Source organism: Cuculus canorus, chromosome 1, assembly GCF_017976375.1.
Source record: "Cuculus canorus isolate bCucCan1 chromosome 1, bCucCan1.pri, whole genome shotgun sequence".
In the NCBI taxonomy this organism is placed as follows: domain Eukaryota; kingdom Metazoa; phylum Chordata; class Aves; order Cuculiformes; family Cuculidae; genus Cuculus; species Cuculus canorus.
This window is the reverse complement of record NC_071401.1, coordinates 23,486,016-23,510,279: the sequence shown is the minus strand read 5'-3', so window position 1 is coordinate 23,510,279 and position 24,264 is coordinate 23,486,016. Positions and strand designations below refer to the sequence as shown.

The window sequence follows — 24,264 nt, the reverse complement described above, 5'->3', positions numbered from 1 at the left end:
AAATATTTCTAAACTGAAAAAAATGTTTAAAAAATCTAAGATACAGTTTTCATAGGTATTACATGGTTAAATAGCTTTGCCAGCTGCTCATATGCATCTACACACACCTATAATAGGCACTGTATTTTAAAGTAAGAACATTCTTCCAAGCCATTTTTCTGGCTGAGCCATTAATAAATTTTGACTGTTGCAGGAACAAACACATTCTAGGTTTAATTGCAAGAGGCACGGCCAGACAATGAGCTTGAATACTTCAAAAGCCAGAATGGACAGTGATAATGAGCCTTATGACAGAATCATAGAATGGTTTGGGTTGGAAGGGACCTCAATGATCATTCAGTTCTAACTCCCCTGCCACGGGAAGTGACATCTTCCACTAGATCAGGCTGCTCATAGCATCATCCAACCTAGTCTAAATTTCCAGGGACAGGAAATTCACAATTTCTCTGGGCAACCTGTTCCAGTGCCTCACCACTCTCACAGTAAAAAAATTCTTCCTAATATCTAATCTAAATCTCCCCTTTTTCAGCTTAAAGCCATTACCCCTTGTCCTGTCACTACAAGCCTGTGTAAAAAGTCCCTCTCCAGTTTTCTTATAGGCCTCTTTCAGGTACTGGAAAGCTGCTATAAGGTCTCTTCAGAGCCTTCTCTTCTCCAGGCTGAACAACCCCAACTCCCTCAGCCTGTCCGCATGGAAGAGGTGTTCCATCCCTTCGACTGTTTAAAGATTCTACACAAAGTAGGAAATACAGGACAACTGAGGTTACAGTAAAGAAGATGACACTTGCTGACTGGTGCTCTCCTCACCAATATGCAGATTAAACATTATGATTAAAAATTATTTTGCCAACTCTTCATTGCTTGCACCACAAATTATTCCAGAAATGGTTTATTAGGAAAAGCAGATAATCCACAACAAAGTGACCTTAGGGATGCAGAGTAACATGTTCTGCAACTAAAGCACATTGCCATTACAGCAACAGTGAAACTGCATAAACAGTAACTCCAAAGACACAGCAAAATCCCACACAAAGTCAGAACAATACCCTTGGGCAGCTCTAAAACAAACAAATGAACAAAAGCCCTACTACACAGCCAGGTCCTTGGAAGAGGAGACACTAGATTGTATCACGTACAACACACATTGCTTATTTAGAGATCTTTTTTTTCCTGGCAATAGCGATGTCTTCCAGTAACAGATGGGAAAGATTTCTTAATTTTAGGAAATTTTAAATTTAGGTGCAGCTTAACTATATGGCTAAAAAGTATGAACAGACATTTGTTAGGTCTTCAAAATTGTATCTGATTATGAAACTGCATTCCAACATTCTGTAGCAACTAGACATTAGTATACCCTGTGCAAGAACTTGATCTTACCATGTGAGGCACTGCAATTTCAGCTTCCCAGAAACCCCAAATATAATGATGTCCTGAGCCCCTCAAGTCAAGTTCCCAATCTAAAATCCAACCCCTAAAGTTCATAGAAATCACATTCCAAATTGACCATTCTGAAACAGTAGCAACAGAGAAAACTAATGAGACATACAGTTGATTAAATTTGTTCTTTATGGAAACCTAAATATATTAACTCAGTGTCTCTTGGCTTACAGCTGGTTTAACAGAAGTGCCATAAGGATTTCATTTCACTATCAGGGTATCTTTCATCATGAGAATCTGTAGAAAAAAAAATCTCCCGGCTACCTATAGTTGTGTTCAAAGAGTCTTCATTACTTTTGTAACTAAGGTGACTTTTGTTATCTATGCCCATCTTCAGGCAAAACAGTCTGAACCTAACACACATGGATAAAATACTGTTTTTTCAAATTCTTAGTGAAATTAAGTAAGTTTTTTCAGAAACTGGTAAACTTGTTGTTGCTTAAATTCCGCTACAGTAAGATAGCAAAGAAATAAAAAGGAAGACAACATTAAGAATTTTTATTTCAGAGATTAACGGGTAATTTACCATGGATAGAGTATGCTTCTATTAAGTGTGTAAGGATAGGTGAAGTATAAATACCTGGAAGGAAAATAGCTACCTACCAAATTCACCCAACAAGTCTACAGAAGTATCTACAAGTAAACAAGCACTACAGAAGAAATATATTTTGAGTGATTTATGCGCAGTGCATAGACCCATCTATCAAGAGAACACACTTCAGTGTCATCAACTACATTAGCTTATGTGAAAATTTCACTACAGAAGAACAACAAAGAATACACCAGGAACAAAGTTAAATCAAAGCCATTATGATAATCTTTAAGTCTAGTTCTTTTAAAACATTTTACTCAGCTGATAAGCTCTTGATTGCAGCAGATGCACTACTGTAGAACTTTAAAAGTAATGTCTGTCTTTCATGTAATGAAATTATATGTATTTCTCAACTCTGAAAAAAACTACTGTAGGCAATCTTTCCAATCCATTAGTGCAAAAATAATTCTTTATGGGCCAAAGATGGGCATAATTTTAGCATGAGGCTGCCCTTTAAAGTGTATCTTAAATTACATAAAGAGAATAAAAGATTCTGTTGTCTCATGATGCTCAAGAAAGATTTACTTTCAAATAATGTCAACAAATCCTCATTGATTTACTGCACATGAAATGTAGTTAAGGCTACTACCATTCGATTAAAAGAGTGACTGGCTCATTCTTAAATCTTTTAAAACATTTTTGTATGTTTCCTGTTCTCTAATGTTTCTTAGGACTGTAATTTTCTATTTTAAAATTCTATGTTTTACATTAACATACATATTTTGAGATACAACCAGTGTTGAACATTAACTCAATGCTCCTTCTTGAAACTTATATAAATGTATAAAAAAGTCTGGTACATTTCCCAGAAGGCAACCTTTCAACACAAGTTTTAAGACTTCACTCTACACTTTAATCATTATCCTCTAGATTAGATGTATCAGAGAGCCAAAGGGTGAAACTGGCCAACCATGTTACTAAACCAGATTCTTTTTCACGTGCTCTTTCTATGGCAGCATGCACAGAAACTTGTGCTGAAATCAGGAAGTGAGTACTGTAGCGACTTCACAAGCTCCTCCAGCACAGGGAAGTCTACAAAGACTCAGACATCATAAGAATTGAGGTATATTACTGTATGTACAGTGGGTTTTTTTAACTTGAACACTGGAGTCTTTGCTTTACAGTAGATTCTTAACACCTATAACAATTTATGGTGGCAATCTAAGTCTTGCAACAACTAAACAATTTTTAAAACAAACAAACAAAAAATCAGAAAACAGAAATCCATGCCATTATAGCAGAAGAAGACTTCTCTATCTTAAACTCACCTTCCTCCCCATCCTCCCCCTCATCTTCATGTTCAAGCCACTCTCCAGTGGACATAGAGAGCTTCCTTTATGTCCCAAATAAAACTTTGGATTTTAGATAAAATTTTTAGATTAAGCATGTTCATCACTTCCCTTAAGGACATTAGGAAATCAGTCTCCACCGTCCATAAAATACCACTGAACCCAAGACGAAAACAAGTCTGACAACACACATATATTACATCAGACTTCAAAATGCAGAATCCAGAGCTTTCCTCTGAATCATCTACCCATCCTTCCTGGAGAAAATGACACTTAAAAAAAAAAAATTCAAGAACTAAAATGCTGATGACTATATTAATTTATGCAGACATATGTAAGTTTGCATAAAAATACAGAAGGCTGATAGCATGGTGGTATGTCAATAGAACACAGTAACACACAAAACTAACACCAGCTCATTATATGAACAGCAAATTAAAAAAAAATGCAACACCCCCCACATTTTAGGTCAGCAGAAGGTCTTGCTAACAGCATTAAGGGGAAACCAAGCCAATTTTTTCAAGCCAGAAAGGAAGGAGAAGAACTTTGAGACAAGGCAGTCTTGTCTTCCCTTCTGCTGTCATTGGATGATACCTGCAAAACGCCACACTGACACAAGCCATTCTACCAAGCTTCGGGTGACATTAGGGGCACGATAAGTGAATAGTAATTATGCAATGCATATTTCAAGCATACATTATTACCATGCAGTACAATTTATTTGGAGAGCAGACACGATATTCAGATCTTCACTAAATTAAAATACTGAACACAGATCATCATAACTCATTTGACTCAAGACACATACTGTACCCATGATTTTAACACCTTTATTAAAAGCAATTACATTTTGGCAAGCCTTTCACAATTAACATAGCCAGTCAAAATTAACAAATAACAACTAAAACATACTGGCTGTTTTACTCTCACATCTCATGAAAAATTAAGTAATTTATTCATATCACTGTTGAATATCTATTAAATATTTTTCTTATATGTAAAACTCTTCTTCTTTTTTTTATTTTCAGTATTTTAATTTGCATACAAATATGGTGTCAAATCAACTTACTTATTTTAGAAAGTGATTTTGCTAGACTGTATGCTGGTCTGAACTCCAGAAATGCTTTGAGAGAGTGCCTCAAGACTTCTAACTGCGACAATATTTTCACTGAAAAAAAAAAGCAGTGAATTTGTTACAAAATACTACCTATTCTGTCCTTAAATCACAGACCAGCAACCTACATTCTTACTTTTTGTTGCTATATAAAGTACTGTTAACCACCAACTTTTGACTTTTGACTTTCGTTACATTAACCCACAGCAACACCACAATGACTTTACTGAAGCAAATATAACATACTGTCCCACACAATACACAGAACTTATTTTGGCTGTGAAGACAATGCCTGAGTCACAGGCATGAAATGGAGGTATGCTTGGTTCTGAGAGAAGCAGAAAATCCAAAGTATTTTTCTCATCTTCTGTCCTTCAAAACTGACAGGAGTCAATAAGCATTATTCAACAATAATACAGGCTACCTGCATAGAAAAAGGAAGGAGAAGAACAAAGCCCAAGAGATCTAGGAGTGTATTTTCAGTGCTGCTTAGTTAAACAAACATCCCCAGCTCACAACATGAACAGCTTCCATGTAGCACTTCACTACTATAATTTTTTCATGTGTGTTTTGACCTTTGTAATTGCTGTATTGTTTATTCTGCTTTCTTCAGAGCATTAACAATGCCAGCCAAAATCTCATGCCCTTGAGATATGTAAAGAGGAAACTCAAACAACAAGAAAATCAGCCGCCTTCATCCAAAAAGAAATAAACAGTAAAACCACTCTATACTTCCCTAGATTAAATTTAATAAATACAGACTAATTTTTTCAGGCTGTTGTGCTTTTGCATATGAGTCAGCAGAGATGTTTAATGACGTTTACCTAATCCATTTTAATCTTATGCCCCTTCAGTTAGTTCAATTTACCGTTCCTAGGTACCTCCATAAGGACATGACCTCCTAAGACCCATTCATTGCCCACTCCATGTTTTTATATTTTTTTTCTCATTAACATGTCACAGGTTTCTCTGTAGGTTAAGACATTCATAGAATCATAGAATCATGAACATTGTTCTTTTTTTGTATGGTTCTGTCAGGGTTAGGTTCAGTCATAGCCATGATGGTACATAGAGCTGAGGGTACGTCAGCTGATCTGTACAAACTCAGCTAATGAAGGCAATGAACCTCTTTGTTGACAATAAATGGCCCTAAATGTTGATTATGATCATTTGTCCCTGTGTTGTTTTCAAGAAAAAAACCCCATAACCATGAAATAGTAAAAATGAAAATTTAGATTTTGTTGCACAGAAGTATGCAACAGCTCTAAACTTCAAATCTAAAGAACAAGAAGAAATTGAGTGCTTTGTCCAAAGAAAAAAAAAACATCTCTGTGCAGTGCATCTCTTCGGCAGTGCCATGGTTTCTCCTCACAGTCATACTATTTGTTCTCCCCTTGCCATGCGGGAATGAACACAACAACCCAGTGATACCATTATTCGGATAGTTCTGCCTATGCATATGTGAATTACTTCATGATAACAGGACAGACAGATGTTCTCTCTTCTCAGGTTTCAGCTTTCATTTTTAAAGAGTGAGCTCCTAGCTATTACAGCTAAGAAAGAATTGTAAACCAAGCCTATAATGTGCAAGATGCATCCCCGAGTCTGCATCGTCTGAAACACAAGTTCCCATGTATGAGCCAACCTGTATCCCGTCCACAGATGTTATAATGTGTCACTATTGATTATTTTATTAGTTAAGCTCTTTAAAGATAGCACAAAATGAAAGAAAACAAGATGTACAAGACTAAATGTTCTACAATAAGACAGGTTCATAGTGATATAAAAGACTGAACAGATATGGTGATTAGAAGATGGAAGAATCAAAATGATATAATTTTAAAATACTTATATTAATACACTAATAGGCTGAAACAAGGAAGTATGAACTACCACATTCTTCAGAGGTCTTCAGCAGTGGCACAAAAGACTGCAGAGTAAGTACATCTATATCTATATCTATATCTATATCTATATCTATATCTGTATCTATCTCAAGTGTTCAGGTTGGATGGGGCTTGCAGCAACCTGATCTAGTGGAAGGTGTCCCTCCCCACAGTGGGTGGGGATCCTTACAGGTCCCTTTCAACCCAAACCATTCCATGATTCTATGACACAGCTCTGTTTCCATTCTAACCTACATTTACAGCATAGAAAACAGTGGTCAGAGGACTTCAAGGTTACTTTGTTAACCTGTTTTCAAAAGCAAATCAAGTAAAGCTTCTCCAGTGTATACTGCTGACCTACCAAATGAAAGACTACACCCATCTTTCCATCATGCTCCATCAATTGCTTACAGCAAGCAGTTTGCATTACCTGTGAGTTAACTGCCCTGAGCGTAGAGTAACAGAGCTGCAGTGGATTTCACAAGTGTAATAGCAGGATTCAAGACACACAAACTACACTAAAGTGCTCATATCTGACGCAGCACAAACGATGGGAGTATTACTGCTAGTATGGTAATTTCGGAGGTTGGAAAGAAGACAGAAATAAGAATTGTATTTTAAAGAAACAGAAAGATCACAGAATAAAGGAGAAATCTGCATGAGCACAACAGAGTACAGGTGTTGGGAGACCAAACACAAGGCTACCTGATATGTTTTTTCTAACAAAAATGTTGATGTACAGAGAAAAAAGTAGTGAAAAGTTACAGGAGGAAAAAAAAATCCAAACACAGAAGTAATTAAAGGACAGAAGAGGTAGCTGAAGACAGAGCAGCAATTGAGAAAGAGTAAGATACAGAGGGTCTATCCTGCTCAAAATAACATGCTTCAACAGTGACTAATAGACTGTATCACCTCAGGAAAAGCCTGCGCAGGCACTAGGAAACACAGGAGCCTTGGGCATGTCTGAGTCACCTGACTTAAGACTTGTTAAGGCTTTCTGCACTTTTTTTAAGCTGGGGAAGTAGAATAGGAAAGAGGAACGAAGTTTTATTTCCTAGTGTTGGAATATTTTGAATACCCTAACTAAAGTACAGTAGAGGCTTCACACCCCACACAAATGGTGCTGCCCCGTGTCATCTTTTAATACCATATTCCTATTCCTTCAGCGGTGTTTAAACTCATGAGAGTTTAGCAGTCATTATGGACTACAATATTAATATTTAAATAATCAACAACACTTCTTATACACTTACTAGCTCTTTAAAGATCTATATGACTGTACTGTTTCTTCTTAGAAATTTAAAAATCATCATTTTCATCTGGAAATGGGATTACCTAAATTTAAAAAACAGTATTTTTTTTCTAGAAAGCATTTCATTTCCTCTGATCACCTCACAGAGACACACCTTCAGTTTCAGTAGGGGTGAGCTGCTATTGATTTCCCTAGCAAAAAACTTTTTCAGTCCTTTCAGTAAAGAAAGTTGCTCCGCAACAAATACTTTGTCATCATGGTGATCTGTTGCCTATTTTTAGGCATATTTCAAATAATAATTTAAAAAAAAAGAAACCAAATAACCCAGGCTTGCAACTATCTTGACTGAAGTCCACTCTTACACCTTGTTCCTACTTCCTAACAACTAGAGAGAGTTAAACTGAACTATTAACTACAGACATTACAGGCTCCAGTGCAAGCCAGGAATTCAAAGCATGCATTTGACTATTTGGCGATGTTAATTTCTGTCTACATAAAAAAAATAAAAAAAAAAATCAAGCAGCTAGAGTGAAGAAGTCAGAGTATCCCCAAATCACTCGCCTCCAGAGAAGCAATGAGGTACAGTATTAGAGCGTCAAGAGAGATACTTACACTGCAGCTATTGACCACATTGCTTGTAAGTGGGGTTAAGCAAAACACAGTTTCAAGCTCTAGAGAAACAACTGGTTTTCTTTAAATGCCAAGTATTATAAAGAAGTCTCCACAAGCAACACTAAATCAAAAATATGAAGAAAGTCTCTGTTTTCGGTCCCATCACATTAACTCTAATGGTTGGCATACTCAAACATAAATGCTACTTGATTAAATCTATATATGAAGACTGTCTTAGGTTTTAAAACTGAATAAATTCTGACTATTCTGAATGAGCTACTGAATCCTTCTAATAATACCAAAAAGGTTTAGAACATATTTTACCAACATACTATTAACATAGCATTTCCTACCTGAAAATATAGAAGGTCTTTTCCTAGAGCGCCTTGGATGTATAGGCTCTACATTCCTAAGATCCCTTTGGTATTTTCCTTTAAGATCATTTTCTAGCAGGATGCCTGGTGGTAAGCTTCTCCGTCTTGTTGATTTATAATGAGTCTGATAGGAATTCAGTTTACTTTTAGTCCTAAAGTACAATTTGCTGTCATCAACCGCCATCATAAAGCCCTGCCTGGTAAAGCCACCCCAGCGTAAAGCCACTCCAAACAGCCAGAAGTATTTGCACTAGTGGTTACAGATCCAAGCAATCTCAGATGTTCTCATGCTCAACCCAGCACCTGTTGGGGAAGTCGAACAAGTCGATAGGTGTGTGCGGGAGCAGGTGTAGAGTTACTGCTTTGCTCCTCCTTGCATCACTGCCACAGCACAGGGAGGAGACCTGCTGAAATCATCCATTTGAAAGTTTGGAGGCAATTAGGAAGAGCAACAAACCTGAGCTCAGCAGCACAATCTGTGCAAAGGGGAAAAGTCAGTTGACTATGAGGCACTAAGGCTGGTATGGTTTATACTATACAAGCAGCATTTCTCAGTTCAGTTCATTAACAGTTCATTAACTTGGCAAGCTAAACAAGTGTTGCTAAACCTTAAAAAAAGAAAAGAGAGTGAGAGAAAGAAACCCTAAACAACAGAAAAGCAACCCAGTCCCCAGCCTAGGGACCTGTCTGGGGAAAGGTACAACCTTAGCTGTATGTTTGGGGTTTTGTCCTGTCCTTTGACTATGTTAGGTTTTAAAGACTGACAAACAAAGCCTAAATGTTTTTATGGCCACAACTATCAGTCTAGGGTTTCTTTCCTCAAGAAGCAATAAAGTTATTTCCTACTGGAATCAGAACCAAAAAATCTGCCAGTGTGACTAATTTTCTCTGTGTGCAATTTCTGACTAATAAAAATAACCCATTTAAATATGTTTATGCCAAAGATGGTCTGTAAATTCTCCATTTAATGAAAAGTCAAGGTAGATAGCAAACCCATTATTACGGGTCTTGCTGAGTATGCAAAGAATCATAAGCTCTGTTTATATGGAGAAGTAAGCGTTTGAAAATCCCACCGGACTCCAAAATAGGCTAGGTGGTGGGAATTAGGTTATAATCAAAGGGAATTATTGTCTAAATTACTGGGGTATTTTTTAGAAATTCCCCTAGGCACTGGTCTTCATCATTAGAGGCCAAAACACGTCTTTCATGTCCTTCAAATCTGTAAAAACTATGGAACTCATCCTCTTTTTTTTCCCCAGTTAGTAAAAAAACAAACAAACAAACAAACAAAAACAGGTCAGAGAAGCTTTCCTTGCCTCCCCTTCTCTTCCAACAGCACTTGCTTTTTCAGCTTTGAGTAAACCAACATAAAAGTAGAGTCCATTCCTGATAGTCCAGCTAAACCAAAGTAACTGAATCAAAAGCTTTTCAAAACAACAGAAAGTGCTGAAATCTGAGCAAATATAAATATATTCAAGCTATGTGTGAAGGCTAAGAAAAACCAAATACCAAATGCAGGAACTGGCATTTGAAGAGCTTCAGACTGAATTTTGATAGAAGATTTAAATAAAATTTGAACATCTTCAGTAAATGACCTAACCACCAGGCTACAGAACATTCTGCAAACAGCTCTGAACTTTTCCTGCTGCAACTACTCCAATACGTATAAATAATTAAATATTCATTAGAAGAGTGACTCGAAAGTGACTGTCCCATATTCTAGCTGAGTGATACAATTGCTGCACTGTACAATCTTACCTTCTCTGGCCCAATGAATATTCATGCCAAGTGGAACATTTCCAACAGGAGAAATCACCTCAAAGGTGCGATAGTGACCGCACCCTGTCAGATGGCGGAGAGACCTGTCAAAAGCACAAGCCCCTGATTCAGCAGCCATACACAGGAACCTAAGAACAGTTGATACTTGAGCGGCCTTCAGGTAAAAATCCAGAAGAGGACAGATAAAAGCTCCAAGCATCTCATCACTAAACTGTGTTTTGTAGGAACAAAACTAGAACACTTTGTAGGAACTTCTCTAGAACATACACACTGAAAATTCATTCAGACCTTAAAATCAGGACAGGCAAATACGTGTTCTGTAAACTGAAAATCCTAAGCAGGTAAAGTAAAGGAATATGCAGAAGTAGAACAGAAGCCAAGGGTCCTGGTAGTTGTTGGAGCGAGGTGCCCAAGTGCCATTGTAGTATCTCACCTACTGGTCACTTCCTCATCTAGAGACGTATGTGTAAAAACTTGACAGTCTACTCTCAGTCAAGACCACTACCGAATAAGTCACAGCACAATATAAATGAGAAAACTGGGAATGGAGGAAGAAGAGGGACTTGAAAGAGCTGATTATTAATTTTAAGACCAGAGAAATAAAGCAAATGCACTGAGCAGCAAAAACAGTTTTTAAGATTCAGCACAGGAAGAAAGAAAAAGAGCACTCATTAAAATTTGAGATTCTTCTCCACTGTGGCAGCAGTAACAATATCCCTCTCAGATCTCCTATTTTCCACTTAGAGATGAAAGGTTTCCACCTTTATAGACAGAAATAAAAACAGAAAAAAAACTCACAACAAAAAATGCAAGCATGATGTGTGGAAATAAACTTGTTAATTTACATGCAATTAATCACAAGGTTCCCGTCATATATATCCAGGAATCCAGAATGAAACCAAGAATCAAATGGTTGAAGCATTTTGCAAAAAAAATAGGTAAAACATTGGAAAATACAGAGAATGAAGAATGAAATATTTCCTTTATTTCCTTTTTTTTTTTAGAAGGCTATAGCATAGTTTAAAGAATTACACACTACCAAGCCTTTTATCTGAAAGTGTGATTAAGATGATAATTAAGAACTGCATAAGTCACCAAGATTACAACACAACAGGACTAATCAACCTGGTTGCTAAAAAAGGTGTAATTAATCTATTACAGTTGTTTGAGCATAGAACATAAAAGAAGACTAATTATTTGTTTATCCCATCAAAGGTTTACACAAGATCCTTCAGAAGAGATTACTAGAAGAAAGCAATCATTGTGTTATGTTCAGAACTGAATCATGAGAGTGCTCAAATGATGAAAAACAAAGCACAGGAATTATAATTTGGTTATATTTTCCAGATGGCAAAAGTTTATAAGGCTTTTTTACAATTGTGAAAGCTCAGTATAGTAGTCAAAGGCTAAATCAGAACATCATACCCTTTACCTACATCAGACTACTCAATTGTAGTACCTGCAGCTTCTATTATTACTTTTTTTGACTAAAGATTAGTAAATAAAAGCTAAAGGTAACTCATATTTGATAACCGATTTGTGTTTGGACAATACTTTATAATGCAGAAATACAGATTTCAGGCTACAAAATTACATTGGTCCAGGTCATGGAAAAATAAATTTTCTCACAGAGGAGGAATTATCATTAGCTTTTTGTTTCATATTTTGGCAGCAAATCCTGTTATATTTCATGTACAATAAGCCACATTATTATGAGTGCTTTAGAGCTGTCATTCTCATTCTCATCTGAGGAAATACTTGAGCTTATTAACAACAAAAATAAGAAAAAGGCTTCCTAAAAAGTGTTTTCAATGTGTCAGCCAGAGCAGGCTGGCTGTGAAAATCTGTATTATGGAAGAAAAAAAACACCACCACAATGAATTCCTGTCTGGTTTGGAAAAGTTAATTTCATATTAGTGTACACTGATTCATGGATCTTCCTGCCATGTTATACATAACAGAACAGAATGGTATGCAAATACCTCCAAGGGAGCATGAGGCCTTTTACTGCTGGTGGAACTGCAATGAGTTTGAGTTTTACTAACATTTTAAACCAGCACAACTCAATCAATCAATCAATAAAAAAGCCTCATCCTTCTTCTTGCCTGTGGCGCACAGAGCCTCCCACCTTGTTGCATTCGCACCCATTTTGTGAGGCTGCATAGCAAACCTCAACACAAACTAGGTTACTTTTTGTTTATTTATTTATTTATTTTTAATCATGCTGCCACAAGGGACAAAAAGACAGGAGTAAGCATTCAGGACAGCGATACACATATAATTTCTTTTAGTTACTGTGCCAGGTTATCCCTAGTTAAAATATTTGTAAAATTAAGGTTACAAAAGTAATGCTCATGCTACTTTGAGTAGCATTTTGAGTGGGTTTTACAGCTATCAGAAATGCTGAAAGAAATCAAGTTGATAAAAATCAAGTTGAGCATTCTTTGGGTACCTGCTTGCTCAGAGGAGACTGTCTAGCAGTACATACCCATTTAGAAAACTTATTCTCCTTTTTTCCCCCATTAGTACTTATTACCTTCATCTCATTCCCTATACGTAGCAGAACAATCACACACATCTGCAAACGCATCTGTGCTCCTCTTTTGTTTTGCATTTCAAACAGGAACATTAAGCAATGCAAGAAGAGAAAACAGGGGATCAAAAAGTGAGAAAAATATACAGCTGTTCAAACCCTCCAACTTCTATTAAAAAATTATTTGTTTAATTTTGTGGAATAACCTGGCTGTCTTAATCCATAGGATGTGAACATCTGACACATTCTCTGCTTGAATTAACCCATTTCTTCCAGTCTAATGCTGTTATAAGCAAAGAGCCTGGATTTGATACAGCCTTAGCATCCAAAAAAACTCCTTAGTCAAGCACCATTTTTCAGAATTGAGTACAAGATGAAAAGGTCAACAAATAACTAATCACGGTCATACTTTCAAAGACAGCAAAGAGATAATTTTAGGTTTGCGTTAATTACTACCCTCATAGCAAATACTTGACTCATAGAATAGTGCAATTAGGACTTAGTTACCAGGCTACACCTGACCTTAGTGCAAGCTAAATCAGAGTATGAGATGTTAATCAAATCATGCACTACATTTACAGTTTCAACTTGCAATAGATAACTTACTATTGACTTACAGTCACAGAAAAGAGAAATAAGGTTTCAGCCCAGACCAATTCCTCAACTCCCTCCAATACAAACAGATCAAACAGGAAGGAGATAATACAGCTTTTCCAGAGCTGCTTTTTATGCCGGTACGCTGATTTTAATAGATGTATATTGACAAGATATTTGGCTGAGTGTTTCAATGGCATTATCTTTCAGCTGAAAGAAGACAAGCACTTTTAATTTGTAGTCATATTCTTGTTTGCTAACAACAAATAAAACATACAGTTAAAGCTGTAATCTGGTTCTAAGATAATATTAGTCCTTTACTGTTTGATCCATAACGCGCATTTCCTATGTTAAGAGGAGAAGCTGACTCATGTCACAGCATTTCATAAGAACAATTCATATGCTAATGTACATTTGTAATAATTTCACTTCACACTGATGTTCCCATTACATGATAGTTGTCACAGCCTTATCTTCATAAGGACTTGAAAGCCCATCCTTCTCCAACAGAAAACCCTGGAAACAGGTGTTTTCTGGCAGGGTACGATGTAAAGAGGCACAGCACAGGAACCCAGCCAGGTGACAGGGCTCCTTGCAGAGCAGCCAAGGCACGTGGCATGCCCAGGCGGCAGCCCAGAGGCCAGGCATCTTCCAAAGATCAAAGGCTGAGGGTGGAACTTGCCAGAATCCACGTCAATAATAATCAGAATTACAAGATCATGCTAGCTATTATTCCAACTAGTTAGTTGTTATTATTAGGCCTATGCTCTAGGTACAGCGGGCAGAGAAAGACCTCAAGGCTCTGCAGGAATTTTATTTAGTGGGGTGCAGTGCTAGTCCTGAATAAAACATGCCAGATATCCCCGTTTTTCCTATTGCATTCTGTGTAGTAAGTGAATACCATGAGCAAGCTACAAATAGGAAATTTCTGTCTAAGACAACAATGCATTCCATCTCCATCAGTCACCAAAACATCCTCCTCCTTAACCGCCACACACACAAGGGAGTCATAATCACAAGTGTATTCCTGACGTTTAGCACACAGAAATAGGTGTGTGCTTTCATCCTCTTTCATGGGAAGCGTAACACGCAGATTTATACAGACTATGACTTAATTTTATCCTCTCTTTAGTATTAGGGAAATACTCAATTTGCTCTTTGCAAATAATTGGCTGTTTTTCAGCTTCCACAGAACTTATAAAACTGTCCCAAGTAAGAGACCAATCAATAGGAAAATGAATGTTTTCTACCTGAGGCCAGAGCTCTAAGACCACCAGAACACATCCTTACCAGCTACTTTGAATGCCTGATTTGAGGCACAATCCTGAGGACACGAGTTTCAGCTGCAAAGCCCTACTACAGAAGTCAGCAGCTGGTACAAGAACCAACCTGACCTTGCTGCAGCATCGAATGCACTGGTATCTAAATTATCTCTAAAACTCCCAGATACAGATACAAATATCCCACACCTGTTTTGTACATTTAATTGCACAATATTAAACTTCTGTAGTTTTATAATAGAGACTTATTTTGCATTTGAACAGTATTTTATAAGATCTTATGGCACCTAACACTGCAATACAGTAGGATACTTCTTTCATAAAATAAGCATTTTTCTATGTATTGACTTGCAACAGAGTTCTGTCACCTCTCTTAACATCTTAATTTGACAAACTGGTTACTCCTGCTTTGCCAGTGGCAATTCGAATTCCTCACTGCAAATAAAAGCTCTCTCTCTGCACCTCTGTCCCACCTTTTTGCCTAGGTAAAAGGAGAGGGTCTGAAGCAAAATTTCTCTAGACAAGTTCATAAATGTGGATTTAGAAGCAGTCTGAAGCTCCTCTTACATTGTGATCGAAAGAAAGGCAGAAAGCAAGGAAAGGATCAGCTACTTAAACATTAAATCTACATTTTCTTTTTGTTTTCCCCTCCATACTCAGACATAAAACCAGCACATGTGTAAAATATGGGGAAAAGGAAAGGACTTGAGGAAACTCTGTCTCCAAACCATCCAAACCACATGAAGCAGTGGCCAACGGCAAGTAACTGACACACACTGCTGCCTTGGGCAATTGTACCTGTTGCTGCTTGGCAAGCACCAGCAGTGGCTGATTCCTAGAGCAAGTTTTGAGGTAAGTGGAAAAATTCCAAGTGCCTAAAGACTGAAAAAGGGGAAAAATCCCACAAAACATTAAAGGAAGATTAAGATTCCCTGAAGAGACTTACTTGGAGTCAGAGATATTTTGGGGTTCTCTTTCCTCCACTTTGATTCCTGAATATGTGTGAGAACTTAATTAGTTAAAAAGCACCCACCACCTTTTTAAACGTCACTAAAAAGCTCCCAATTTAACTGATTATTTTCCTCTGACTTTTTAAAGCATGGCAAGATGGCATCCAAATCATGCCTGGAACATTGATCCTGGATGGTATTGGGAAAACATCACACTGTATTACACTGCTACAAATCTGTCGCGATTTATACAGCCTGCACACCAATATCACATTTAAGGGAGTGTGCCTGTGCATTTTATATATATATTTCTTTTTTTCAGTGTGGCTAATGAAACTGTTCAGATGTATACTGATTATTCAATTTTCCTGCGATTATTCAGATTAGGACCCTCCATCCTTATTAATAAAAGCAGAACAAGAATAAATTAGAAAAACATTTAAAAATTTGGATGAGATTCTCTGTAACTCTGTACTGGCCTGAGTTAACTACAATTTAGACTAATTTGACAATAGTTAATTATCAAGAATGACGGTAGATGCATTTATAACAGAAGAGAGTAGTTTCACCCCCTTTGCAAGCCCTATAATACAGGCAAAATGACAAAAGAGATCACGTGTTTAACAGATGCTCCCAGTAGGGACTGTGTTGCTGAAAGTGTGTTCCCATACATGTGGCCCAAGGTTCACCAGGTAACACTATATATATATATATATATATATATATATACACACACACACACACACATATGCACATTACTGTATGCAATGAAAATAAGAAATAAAGATCACTCCTGCAACAACAGGCAAGAAAAGGAGAGTTACTTTAATGAGCGACCGCTGTGCAATCAGTAAATTTTAAACTAAGACAACACAACCTTATTCAGACTAGTAACACCTACAAGAACAACTGAGAAAAAGGTAGTGTTAGTGTTAAATGAAAGTGTGCAATAACCTAGTATAAGTCAGACACTCATTGTAGCAAGACCACATTTTAAGACACCTGTTTGCCCACTGACTGTGAACATTAATGGACTCGTATATCAGCTCTCTCAAGAAAAGGAAACACCCTTTCACTCCTTAATGGGTTCTGCTGTTATCTCTACACTGGGCTTCAGAACTGTGGAATTCATTTCACACAAAGTGAATTAAGAGCTTAGTTAGAAAAAAAGCTTGCCAAGGGAGATAAATCCTGCAGCACGCTCAAAACATAGCAAGCCTCCCACTGAACTCTTCCAGTAATTCATTCCACAGTCTGGGGAGGTGCATGAACACCATCATCCTGCTTTTTGCAAGCTCAGCTCCAGGCTTTATACAACCCAAATAATGATAAGTGGCAAAATATTGAGGACAACAGGTTTTTCATCTGGGCTGTAAGCCATTTAGGGTTTTTAGAACTCAGGGTGATAATCCTAAAATTAATCTAGATTCAAAGATACTCAAACAAAGACTACAGCCTTGTTGCAGTATCCTCACATACCTCGGATAAACTCTAATTTCCTGACATTTCAGATTAGTTTTGAGAGGAATCTGAAGAACTAATGCCTGTGATAGCAAAGAATACCATGATCTGGCTTATCTCTGGTAAGTCAAGTTGCTACCAGTCTCTATGACAGGCAAAGATGAAAAAAACATTCCTGAACACTTCTGTAACTACGCAAACACCCAAGAAAAAGTGCTAATGCTATAGAAACTAATTATTTTCAGGAAGACATATAACAGTAAGATAAGTCCTTCAATCAATTTGCGTTAGGAATCACTAGTCTTACATTTTTTGTAGTTAAACACTACTGTCATGTTAGCACTATAAATTCAGCTGATAAAGCAACTTTTCATCTGAGAACAACTTTTACCTATGGAAGTGAAAAAGTACAATAGCAAGGATAAGACCTACAGGATCAGTAGGTGATCACAGGATCAGTGCTTTACACCACTGGCCATATCATTTCTATCTTACTTAGGCAGAGAAAATTATTTCAGGCTATTCTTCCAAGCCTTGACTCCAAAGAGCAGAATATTAGGGCAACAGCTCCTTCAGCATAAGGCACAAATGTAAAGAATACTTTTAGGAAGGGTGGAAGCTAATAGGACGTCCCGGTGGGACCTAAATAACCTCAGATCCCCTTGGTTCGAAATGGATTGGAAGGACATAAAGAAATGGGTGAAGTTCAGATCACATTTCAGCAGGAATTAGATTCCCAGTTATGTTCCTCAAGTATAACAATAAGGACACATCTGCTTGCACAGGAAAGAATAAAGCACAGGAACATAAAGATGAGGTATCAGTGAGCGTGATTTCGCCCAACTGTATACAGAACGTTGCATAGTTTTTCTTGCTAAAGGTCAGCTTTTGGAAAGTATTGAAGACTCATAAGAATGAAATCACAAAGTCTAATTCCTATCCGGTAGCCAAGACTTCCACATTTCTTTTACAGCCAATAGGCAGAGCCATTGATTCAGGGCTGGGAATAACCTCTTGGAAAAATCTCTGCCTCTCCACTAACTACAGTGATTAGTGACAAACTTAAGGTTAGCTTTTGAGATTTCCGGTTCCATAATAGTAGCATTCCTCCTTCCTTGGTAGGATATGCTCAACTCATCTATTTTAATGTTAATATTCCCTTCTTGTGAGAATATTTGTGTTTGGGTGGAGCTAGTTGAGCTTCAACTTCCAGGTGCCTTTATTTATAAAGCCAAGAAATTCTTTGCTTTTTAAAAGACAAGAATTCGTAGATGTGATCAACTCATCTTGCAACCTTCTGTTTGTGCTCATACAGGTTAGATGAGAGGAATGCCACACCAAGCCCTGCTGCACTACAGTCATTGTGAGTTAAGGACAATAAATGAAAAAGGATTTCCTGCCATGCAGCTTCCCAGAGATGCTCTGCTGCGAAGCTCTCACATGTAAACGCAGGGTTGCTGGGGCTGATGAACTTTTTCTGCCCTAAGCAGTGGGTAGGAGCAGGTCTTCATCCCTTGTTATTTGTTGTCTCATAATTTGTTCATACAATCCCCAAGCTCTCTGTATCATTATTTTAATTGGGAATGGTAAACCAATGGGCTGAACATTCTTTGATGATCAAAGTGCTGAATAAAGAGATGCATGGAGTCAAAGCAAATGATTCGAAGGGGTATTATTTTCCAGTCCCTAAGACAATGCTGAAGAAATTGGAAAAAATATAACAAGATTCTTACAGCAATTTTGGAAGCTAGGTCAAATTTATTCAAAATTGGGAACTGAAAACTTTTATCATATAACTCAGAGTTAGAGCACCAGTAGATTGAAAATCTCTTCTAGTCAAATCCTCTAAAGGCATGTGTCTAGAAGCAGATCTCTGCTGCGATTATTGTTGAAATCATACCTAAATTGGCAATCTTGATTTGCTACTGTACATCAGCCCCCACATTAGCCAATGTGTGTGTCTGTGTGTTTGTGTGCTATCTATGTGAAAGGATGTATAAAAATCCATTGAAAAATAAATCCAAATCTTTCTGCAACCAGAGCTAAAATTTTTCAGCTTGCATTATGGAAACACAGAAAGTAGGTCAGCATGTATCCCAAAATAGCACATACAGAAAGTAGTATATCTGCATCTTTGGACTTTTTAGCTCATTTCTCAACGGGGGGGGGGGGGGGGAAGGGGGGCAGGGAGGAGGAGAACGAAAGCCTTTCCCTTTTTTTACTATATGGAGGAATATACACAAGAAGAAGTTGCTTATACTTAAAAGAGCCCCCAAATCAGCTGCCTACATGGGGGGAAAGCCTGTTTTAACCAAAACAAAAGAACATTGAGTGGAACCACGTAAGCTTTGTCTAAATATAAGCAAGGGTAAAGTCAAGAAGTTTAGAACGTGTTTAAAATGCTGTACTGGAGATGTATCACACCCCGCTCCTTGTACATCTTGTTCCTTGTATCAAAAACCTATTTGGTTAAATATTTACTTTGGAAATAACGGCATACTTTCTGTGATTCTGTTGTTCATCTTGTGATTTTTTAAATATTTGCTGTTTCAATAAGAACTGCTGCCTATTTTATGATATCTTCCATGCTATGCACATTCCTAAACAAAAAATATCTTCTTTAATACCAGATGCAGGTCTCCCACTTCTTATTTTCTTCTCCCCCAGCCTCCTTTTTAAGGAAGTAAAAAGCTGCAAGGAAAATTATTTAAGTACTCACAAATCTTATAGCTATAAAGATCCTGAAGAAGTCTTCTGTGATTAATATTGATAAATATCTTTCATGAACTATTATAGTACCTTTACATGAAAAGAAAACAAAACCCACTCTTAGGCAATACTAAATGCTGATTATCAGCCCTAAAATTTTATTACATTATTCAAGTCAATATCAGTACTGTTTGCTACAACATGATGAATGATGCTGATGTATTTCCCAGAAAAGATTTCAAGCTAGAACACTTGAATTTTTAATTAGGAAAAAATGATATTGCCTCCCCCAAATTCCAAGTATCAGTCTCCATTTGGATCTCTGCACTAGATTAAAATGAATGTCTGAAAGGTACTGAGCATTGGCAGTATGACCTTTTAAGCTGAGTGATTTTTATGCAACCAGCACGAATCTCTAAACATAACAAAACAAACCTATTTTTAATTCTTCCTTTTCAGATTTTTTCTTGTTTTATTTTCTAAACTACTGGTCTATTCATGTTCCAGCTCCATTCTTGTACAGCTCATTCTCATTTATTTCCCTGTATCAGTCCAAACTGTTTAAATATCTCAACCACCAGCTTGTGAAGTACTATAATCCATACATATGTACATATCTTAGGCAATTATAGAACTAGACTCTTCCACACAGCCAGGCTTAAGTCTCTCCAAAAAGGGAGATCGAAATGGAGAACAACTTCTGGAACCTACACTTGCTGGATCTGCACTTTTCTTTGATGCTTAATAAACCAGTGCTTGTTTTCAGAACTTAAGTAAAAATTTGGACCTTCATAGCTAACGTAGGCGTCACAATTAACCCAGTGAAGAAACTATGGTGTTTGTCAAACTTGGAAAAATGAAGTCAAAGTACTAAAACAAAATCAAATAGTTGAGTCTTGTGAGGCCTCCATCTTGCAAAGTTTTAAAACTCTAACCTTTCATAAAAAGTATAGAATTAAACGCATTTAATTGCATTCCTGGATTACTGCCAGGTAGTTTGTCACATGTCTTGGTGGGTCTAAATAGAATTCCATCACTTCCAAAAACCAAAGGCACAGAACCGATTGAGTTCTTTTTAGAGTCAGACAAATAGGCTATTAAAATATCATCAGATCAAATAAATCCAAGAGCATACATTTATAGTGCAGTATTAAAATAAATAAGAGGAAAGAAGGCAGTTATATGTTTAAGTAGCAACAGATACAATCTCTGCTAGCATTCTCTTGCTGATACCAGCAATGTCATCCCCCAAAACCTGAGAGAACTTATGGAAAGGTAATAGGACCCACATTCATCAGACTCTAGTACTGCTAATTTTTTTGATTTGTCACCAGTGTAATTAAAACTCAACACTATTCTAGTTAAATAGAACTAAATCTTTCCCTCTGTGCCCTGGGATTTTTCTGAACTGTAGAAGACGAGATTTCACAAGAGCACATCATGTCAGTTGGTCTCATCTCCCTTGTAGAAAATAAAAGTCCATGCATATGTTTGCATATTCATGTAATTCCAGCTCTGAGTTCAAGGACATTTACAAGACACCTGCTAATATGCCAATTTGTATTCACTGGAGTGGGAAGCCTGCTGCCAGGAGATACGGTTTTCACTCTGAAGCCCTTAGCTTAACTGCTGAGAGGTTGTACCTTCTTAAACTGCTCTGTGAAGGAGAAGCATTTGTATATTCAGTTGTTTCAAGGCACAGTAAAACAGTTAAACTAGTACAGAGGTGGTCATATCTAGTATTTTCTGAGTTTGCCTAACCAGGACTGGAAGGTCCTAAAATTACATTCACGAGGTAGTCTAGGAAACGGTGCTCTCATTTCCCAGCTTAGAGCCTGTCATTAATTACACATAGTTGTAGTTTTCCAGACCAGAGTCATCATGCATTCCCTCCTGGCTCACATGGCACAGTGATATGTGTTCAATCTTCCGTCTAGAGCACTAGTGACTCCTGTGACTGCATTATTTTATATGGATTAGACGTTGCCCATATACCCTTCAGTGCCTGACATCGGAATTTCAGCACATTCCAAGGGTAAATCAGGTTGAAATCGCACATGCTTCTGCAGACGTGTCCTAGAGCCCTACTACAAATCAAACTTATAGACTGAGCCATATGGAGCCCTATTCATGTCAGCATGCATGTACATAGCCCTGCCGCACAGAACAGCTTATCTCTAGGCAATGAAAATCACCATCTTCACAATGGCCACATAAGTCTAGAATATATACATACCACATGTTTACAGATCTCTGTGCTCTGCAGCGTAACTACATCCTTCTACTTGTTTTGATATGTGCTGTCTTCAACAATAAAAAGACTACATTGAAATAAAATTGGCACTGAATAATTAATGGCATCATAACAATTGTTATAATTGTTACCATCACCTAAAAATCTGGAAAAGCTGAAACAGAAAAATCTGTATGTAAGTAATCAACAAAGAACATAAAAATAACTACTCAGATTGAAAAGTCTGTGGCCCTGTCAAAAGCCTTTATAGTACTGCTCTTGAAAAGCAAAAAGAAAATATTTCACTCTTCAGTGGAGTAGAATTGGGAGCACTATGGAAGCCAGGACTCCAGGAGAAATACTACAAACAGTGACTGTCATTTTCTGTGACTTAATAGCCAATTACATGGAAAAATTAATTGACTCCAAGAAATATTATTGTTATAAGACAAGACTAACTACAGCTTAATAATGACAGGTTAAAGCTTGTCCAACTTCTAACAGAAGGCAAAAAAGGTTTTGTTTTGTTCAAGAGAAGGACACTCATGAATGTCTACTCGTGTTGCTCTGTGGTTTTCCCCTGGTTCCTTGAGATGAAAACGCATGGTAGCAATTTCAGCTATTTCAGACTCTTATTTAGTACACATCCAAAATGCTTATTCATCTGTTTTCAAACACATATCAGCATTTACAAAACCAAATATAGCCAACAGTTTTCTATAAGGAATTTCAGTCCCAAGAAGGCTTTAACTGAACACTTGTACTATATCAGGTTAGTTAAAACCCACAAGTTTCTTCAGCTCCTGGGGAAGGTTTGCCAACTTTCACTAACATAAAGATCAGTCTATAAATAGTTGTAGCAAAGTACGTGCACAATCTCACACCACAAGTCATGCTCTTAATATAACTTTGTAATTCTTATTTAAAGTGAGCCTATAGGAAACCAAAACCTGTCATTGCCAAACATTTAAATCCAGGCACACAATCCTTTTCAGTAGGGACTACATACACATGAGCTTCCAAATGCCAATATGTATGATTCTATTTTTCACCTATGCAAAAGACTTTTAATTATTTAATAAAAAAAGGATAATAGTTGCCACATTTCTTAAATAAAGAAGTGCATTCATACACAAAATTCAACACCATTCTAAGAAAAAATCCCATAATGAGGTAATTAATCCAAAGTCTTACCTTTTCCTGAAGTGACAGTTTTCAGTAGTGATCACTTTTAATGCTTTAATTTTGCAATGTAATTTACTTAAGTAACTTTCTAGTTCAGGCAGAGATGGGTTAACTGCAAGCAGCCTGGATGCTATCTTGCATGCTTCCTGGAGATCACTGTTTTGCATTGTCAGCCATCTCAACTACCTAGAGAAAACAACAGTCATCTTAACCTTCAGTCACCTGGACAATGTGATATATTACTGCTCCCAGATTAAACAAAAGATTAAACAAAATCCAAGTCCTGAAATATGACCTTAAAAAAATTATTTATCTACCAAACATTTAATTACAGGTGCTGTTAAAAGAATTATTGCACACTTTCTTACCAGGAATTCATGCTTCTGCATAGAGACATAAAACAAGGGGGAAAATTTTTTATGCAAATGCGGCATTTTTTTTTAAATTACAACTTGTTTTTACACTGACAATATGAAATCTACTTTTTTTTTAAAAAAAAAAGTAATTCTGCTCAGAAACTATAACCAACAACTGAGTTAAGCTGTAACTCCTTAAGCAGAAGTGAACAGAGCGGTTCCTCTGGAAAATGAAAAACGCTGAGAGTAGGAATCTACTTTTATTATTTGGGTATAACTGCGAGTTCCCTATTAGAACAGGAAATGTTACATTTCTATTTGATGCAATTACAGGCATGTGGCAGCCAATTTTTTAATTCAGTCTAATAACAGCTGCAGGCTCAGAAACAAAAGCTACTCACCCACAACCATTCTTTGAGACAGGCTATGTACATTTGCTCTTACGCTACATGGAAGCTGCACAAAGCCAAGCACTCCAACTCTTCCCTACCTCGACTGGCTGAAATCTTTTCAGTCCCTTAAAATCTTGACAGAGAGATAGCTTTTGGGATGCAGGACCGTTCTTACTGTATATCAGGTTTACACCTTAGATTTCCTGGTCATTGTATAAAAGGAGCATGAAGTTTCC

The 24,264-nt window shown here is 37.1% G+C and overlaps 1 protein-coding gene across 5 annotated transcripts in view; it reads right to left on the bottom strand.

Moving 5' to 3' along the window:
• The window catches only part of FRY (FRY microtubule binding protein), a 208,021-nt gene extending 184,555 nt beyond the window's left edge, over positions 1–23,466 (bottom strand). For 2 of the 5 annotated variants that reach the window (XM_054057215.1, XM_054057224.1), the window contains exons 1-3: positions 23,290–23,466; positions 10,315–10,418; positions 4,388–4,486 (exon numbers count right to left, since the gene is read on the bottom strand). In XM_054057215.1, the coding sequence (XP_053913190.1) occupies positions 4,388–4,486; positions 10,315–10,418; positions 23,290–23,447 (361 nt within the window). In that variant the 5' untranslated portion in view covers positions 23,448–23,466. Of the gene's footprint in view, positions 1–4,387; positions 4,487–8,535; positions 8,741–10,314; positions 10,419–23,289 lie in introns of those variants that run through there. The other 3 variants (XM_054057233.1, XM_054057275.1, XM_054057242.1) reach the window with 3 other exon arrangements.
• Between the last annotated feature and the right edge of the window lie 798 nt (positions 23,467–24,264).